Source organism: Medicago truncatula, chromosome 8 (assembly GCF_003473485.1).
Source record: "Medicago truncatula cultivar Jemalong A17 chromosome 8, MtrunA17r5.0-ANR, whole genome shotgun sequence".
Lineage (NCBI taxonomy): Eukaryota > Viridiplantae > Streptophyta > Magnoliopsida > Fabales > Fabaceae > Medicago > Medicago truncatula.
This window is the reverse complement of record NC_053049.1, coordinates 45,755,268-45,761,458: the sequence shown is the minus strand read 5'-3', so window position 1 is coordinate 45,761,458 and position 6,191 is coordinate 45,755,268. Positions and strand designations below refer to the sequence as shown.

The 6,191-nt window shown below is 35.1% G+C and overlaps 1 protein-coding gene across 1 annotated transcript; it reads left to right on the top strand.

Annotated features, from left to right (window-relative positions):
- Positions 1 to 202: 202 nt before the first annotated feature.
- On the top strand, positions 203 to 5,467 carry LOC25502132 (calcium-dependent protein kinase 1). Its single transcript, XM_013591685.3, has 8 exons — positions 203 to 988; positions 1,287 to 1,430; positions 2,392 to 2,544; positions 3,085 to 3,200; positions 3,972 to 4,139; positions 4,637 to 4,764; positions 4,856 to 4,955; positions 5,078 to 5,467. Exons 1-8 carry the CDS (start codon positions 328 to 330, stop codon positions 5,156 to 5,158), a joined length of 1,551 nt encoding a protein of 516 aa, XP_013447139.1. The 5' UTR covers positions 203 to 327; the 3' UTR covers positions 5,159 to 5,467.
- Positions 5,468 to 6,191: the final 724 nt, after the last annotated feature.

Sequence of the window (6,191 nt, the reverse complement as noted above, 5' to 3'; positions counted from 1 at the left end):
ATCTTATTTTTTAAATAAATCATCCAAAATCGAACTAAAATATGTAGAATTTTATCTTTGAATCGAATGAATCCCGTCTGAAAATCAATTTAAACATAAAAACAATTAATCATGAGTAGTTTCTTTGAAGTTACCATTACACACAACATATAACACCAAAATCTTTTCAGTTATTTACATGTAGCTACATTTTCGGTTAATTAATTTAGACATAAAAAACTCCAATTTAGTCCTTGTTGTACGCCGGCAACCTCGTCCAAGACACTACACACACTCTTTCTCCCCTCTTTCTCCGACATTTCACTCTTCTCCATTGACTTCAACTCAATGGGGGGCAACTGCAGCACCGGCGCCGGCGCCGGAATCAACACCACAACCACCACCCCCCATTCCGATCCTCCACCCAAAAACGCCCCAACAATCCTCCCACAAAACTTCACTCCCTCACCCCCTCAACCACCCTTACCCACCACCACCCTCGGCCGCATCCTGAACCGTCCAATGGAAGACGTTCGCTCCATCTTCATCTTCGGCCGTGAACTCGGCCGAGGCCAATTCGGCGTTACATATTTAGTAACCCACAAAGTTACCAAAGAACAATTCGCTTGTAAATCAATCGCTACACGTAAACTCGTCAACCGTGACGATATCGATGATGTCCGCCGCGAGGTTCAAATCATGCATCATCTGACCGGTCATCGTAACATTGTTGAACTCAAAGGTGCTTATGAGGATAAACACTCTGTTAACCTTGTTATGGAGCTTTGTGCTGGTGGTGAACTTTTTGATCGGATTATTCTCAAAGGACATTACTCTGAACGTGCTGCTGCTAATCTTTGTCGTCAGATTGTTACGGTTGTTCATAATTGTCATACTATGGGAGTTATGCATAGGGACTTGAAACCTGAGAATTTCTTGTTTCTTGGTAAAGAAGAAAATTCGCCTCTCAAGGCCACGGATTTTGGTCTCTCTGTGTTTTTCAAGCCAGGTTATTTTCATTTGTATTTGCTTACATTCGTGTTTCTTAATTTTTGCATTCATGACTTGTAAAATGTGATTAATGGAAGAGTTTCTTAGTTAGTTGTTACTTGCTTAAGGACCAGTTTTGTAAAAAGCTAAGATGATGTGTTGAGAGTCTCTCGTTAGATAAGATATGACCTGAAAAATATATTTATAATAAGTGGGAGGCAAGGCATTCATCACTGACAAACTGGTTTTGTAAAATCGGGTTAGTTTAAATAGAAAAACCTAATAGTTATTAGTTTTATTTTGATTTATGGGAGCAGGAGACGTGTTTAAAGATCTTGTTGGGAGTGCATATTATGTTGCTCCTGAAGTGCTGCGCAAAAGTTATGGGCCTGAAACTGATATTTGGAGCGCCGGAATTATATTATATATTCTGCTTTCTGGTGTCCCCCCCTTCTGGGCAGGTAAAGTCTCCTTCCTTTCCTTTCCAAGTAAATGCTCACACTCACAGCCTTATTTACTATATATATATATATATTTTTTTTTAATGTTGATAACATGCATTGTAGCATATATATAGTTGCATTATGAACTATAGTTGCATGGAATGTATGTAGGATGCTAATAACTGTAGTGTAGACTTGTTTGTCGGTGTGTTGAACCAAGTATCTCCAAAGTTTTAGTTGTTGGCTGGTCGGACGAAAAACGAATGTTGTGTACCTCGTTAGCTTTATTGGTGATTTGGTCTACACAGACTAATTGCAGTTAATATTTTGGCAGTCTTTGCAGTCAACCGACTTAAGTTGTTGGATAGTGATCGGATGACTCACATTGTGTGTTAGGAACCCAAGAATTGAATTCCAATGAACACAATGCTATTTGGCTCGACAACTTTTTCGTCGGAAACACGCGAATATATTAATTACCCAATCAAATAATGCTAACCATAAAAAGTCAAAGTGCTGGCCGGAAAACACGGTGCATGTGGAATAAAGCAACGGTGGTGATGCATTTGTCCACTCTCGTCTCGTACTACAAAGCATTTTTCTTCCAAAGAAATACAGATTTTATTAAGAATACTGTATTCACAATTGCAATATTCGCAGATACTCTCTAAGCCTATACACATACTCTATGACTAATCCAAATACCAATCTAACTCTAACAACTTATAACTACATTAACTACTCTAATTTCCATTTATTCTAAATCATCATAACATTATGACTTTGGCAAATGGGGAAATTGAAATCTCAATCATTTTATATTTATTTGACATTTAAGATTATTGGCTTCAGTGATTGCTGATTGCATCAAATACAGTTTTGTTAAGCATGCAAGTTTTTTTTTTTCCTTCTACCTTGATTTACATGCTTTTGAAACTTCCCAATGTTTCTCACACCCATTTTTATCTATGATGTGAAGAAAATGAACAGGGTATCTTTGATGCTATTCTTCGTGGACAAATTGATTTTGCGTCGGATCCTTGGCCTTCTATATCAAGCAGTGCCAAAGATCTGGTCAAGAAGATGCTACGAAATGACGCTAAAGAACGGATATCAGCAGTTGAAGTACTCAGTAAGTCTAATTCTTCTAGTATACCTAAAGTGATTTGTTTTATTCAAAAGTGGTTTATATTTTATTTTGATCATGTTGGCACTGAGGGAAATTCTGGCATTGTTTACTCGCCTGGAAAGATTCTGATCATGTAGGGTATTACACTATGATTCAGTGAGGCTGAGATAACGAACTGAAATAGGGTATGGATATTCAAAATAGCTGTATTTGATTCGACTCCTTCAATAAGAGAAAGAGGATGGAAATTTATTTTAACACCTAGAAACACTTAAATTCTACTCACATGAAAAAAGAAAAAGAGAAAAGAAAGTTAGGTGGGTTAGGACAGACAAGTATGGTTCCTGCTTACTCCTGAACTTTGATTTTCTTTCGGCCTCGTGTATAATGTGCTCTTTTTTGTCACTCTTTTACAACCCTGTGATAAGATGACTTTGCACCTAATGCATTTGCCATTTTATATAAAGTATAGTATGCATGAGTTTACTCTTTTACTAACATTTTGAATCAACCAATCATAACAACATGTTTTATATACTCCAGATCATCCTTGGATGAGAGTAGATGGAGATGCATCTGACAAGCCTCTTGATATTGCTGTTTTGAGCAGAATGAAACAGTTCCGAGCAATGAACAAGCTAAAGAAAGTAGCTTTAAAGGTAAACCATCTTATATAATAATTTTTGTTGTCATGAACGTCATAATCAATCTTCAAATAAAATATCTACACCACCACTATAAATAAATAAAAGGTATACGGCATTCATAACTGAACTAGATCAAGGAATTGAATTCTGTTCTTCCTGTTAAATAATTTCAGCTTTGGCTGCTAGAGAATTTATTCCTTATTGGGAAACCTAACCATGAAGTGTGTTAAGGAGAAATCAATAAATGATTAAGACCTTGTTTGGATAAACAAATCAATTAAGTGGTTATCATACAAGTGCTTATATATAAGTTATTTTTGTAACAAAAGATAAAATAAAGTCAAATTATGTTCATATATTCTAAAAGCTGTTTTTATAAGCTATCTTGTCGAGCTTTTGAAAATAAGCGGAAAACAACTTATGGACATGTCATAATTTGTTTCCATAAACTTTCCCTAACAGCCTCACAGGTGTTCATGTCAGTAGGTAAGTTCAAATAAATCATCCAAACAGACCATAAAATCCATGTGTCCAGGCTACAGAGCTGAAACTATCTTAAATACACTAAAAGCAATAATTACAAGAATCTCAAAATCTTTGAATTATTGCAAGTACAATATATTATCGGCCTATTTGTAATATTTACTTGTTCTCCAACATAGTGCAACAGCAGTAGTAGATTATATAGTTTTATAATATGATTAAGATTTGTTGAAGGGTTTGGTTTCTTAGACAGCCTATCCAGCATAAAAAGACATCTCATAAGTATTTTATTTATCACAGGTTATCGCCGAAAATCTTTCTGAAGAAGAAATTATTGGCTTGAAGGAAATGTTCAAATCCATGGATACAGACAATAGTGGAACAATCACTTTTGAAGAGTTGAAAGCTGGCCTCCCTAAACTCGGTAGTAAAATGTCAGAGTCTGAAGTAAGGCAGTTGATGGAAGCGGTAAGACTATTTATTTTCTTCTTTGGGTATACCATAGGATAGGTTGTTGGTTCTTCCTGAAGATGTATTGTGGTCTACATGTCTTGATAACTAGTGTTTGTGTTTAAAGGTTACTTAACATTTATTTCATCTTGTTTCTTCTACATTTTGACCTGAAACACTAAGCTCATTCTGTGCAATCTTATCTTTTGTCTTTGTTTCTAATTATGTGTCCAAAACTTAGTTTTTCATTTGCACAAAGTCTTATATTAAGCAAATACAACTTTCACACCTTTTGCATCTTGTCTTGTTGATAATCATTGGCATCCAAATCTTGTTTCATGCTTATAAAGAACTTGACTGTGTAAATTATTTATTCCCTTTATTTTCAAATAAATTTGCATCTCTGCGTATGTAACAATTATGATGATGTAAATAGTATCTTTAAAGCTGCATGAAATTTGATCACTTGGTTACTACTTCTCTTGATTTTAAGATCATAATTATTTGCTTTTCAGGCTGACGTGGACGGTAATGGAACCATCGATTATATTGAGTTTATAACCGCTACCATGCATATGAATAGAATGGAAAGAGAGGATCACCTATATAAAGCCTTTGAGTATTTTGACCAAGATAAGAGCGGGTATTCTCATTACTTTTCCGTTCAGAACTTATAGTTTAACAACATTATCGCAGTAGATGATGATTTAACATGTTTTCTTCTGGTTTTGAAGGTACATCACAAAGGAAGAGTTGGAATCTGCCCTTAAGAAGTATAATATGGGCGACGAGAACACAATAAAGGAGATCATTGCCGAAGTTGATACAGACAACGTACGTTGCTTCCTTGTCTTTATATTGTTTGAATCAGCAACACACTAGTCAAGCAATTAATTTTATATTTCTATTCTTGTTCAGAAAATAAATAAATTATATTTCTACTATTGTAAATGCAGGATGCAAGAATTAACTATGATGAGTTTGTAGCTATGATGAGGAAAGGCAACCCAGATATAACCCACAGGCGTCGCAAATAAGCTCTATATAAGCTGTTTTAGTAACATGGAGTGAGAATTGCATTCAGCAGAGTTTACGCGCCTGTAGTGTCAAGGGAGCACTTTTGTGTAGCATAATTTTGGGCGTTTTCTTTTGCCTGTTATTTGGCTGCAGAGATTGGGCATTTGTATCTGATATTTTCAGTTCTAGCTGAACTGAGTTTATTTCTACTGCTTGAGTAGACAGTAGACACAAATATGTACAAATTCTGGAAGAAGAAAAACAGGTCAATACCATTTTCCCTAGTGAGGTCAAAAGAAAACGATACAATATTTTTTTTGGTGAGTAAATGGTACTCCAGTTTTTTTTGGATCAAATAAGCTTAGTGGCGAGAAACACACACTTAAGTGTAAGTGTGGCGAAGTGTGAAATTGCAGGTTCGAACCCACTTTCCACACATCATATATTCATGCAGCTATCGATTAGTCTAATATAGCAATCATGACATACATTGTGATGTGAGAGTATATATATGCAAACATGGTATTCATTCACTAATATGCCAACGAGACAATGCAAAACAGTTTTTGTAATCTAATAACTCTCTTTTGATTAAAAATAATCTAATAAACTCTTGAAGTGATCAGCTTAGTCTAATCTCCAAGTGTGCCCTGCTCTTTCTGCGTTATTTTTCAAACTTTCTGCGTTATTCAACAACAATAATTTTTCAAAAGTGGAACAAGGTCAAATTATTTTATATATTTTCCCTTGTGCTAAAGTCGTGATCATTGCTGAACAATTAATAGTTACATACATTATTTGTAGGGGGTGAAATTCGAAATACAATTTTCCACTTATCCATATTTAAAGTGTGTGACTCTATCTATTATATTAGATAGTCACGACTAAAAGGCGATGAATGCTTCACACTTATAGAAAATAAAAGTTGGGATTGAAGGAGTTATTAGTTATTACCATAGCCTTCCCATTTTGTTTTGTTCCTTGTAAAAATTTCAAACAAGAAATGGTGAATTTCCACATGAGATGAAGTTGGTGAATAACTTGAGCACGTGC

Coding starts and splice junctions, on each gene's coding strand:
- LOC25502132 (XM_013591685.3), top strand. CDS start 328: ATGGGGGGCAACTGCAGCACCGGCGCCGGCGCCGGAATCAACACCACA. Junction 4,140..4,636: donor TAAGGCAGTTGATGGAAGCG/GTAAGACTATTT, acceptor TTTGCTTTTCAG/GCTGACGTGGACGGTAATGG. Junction 4,765..4,855: donor TTTGACCAAGATAAGAGCGG/GTATTCTCATTA, acceptor CTGGTTTTGAAG/GTACATCACAAAGGAAGAGT.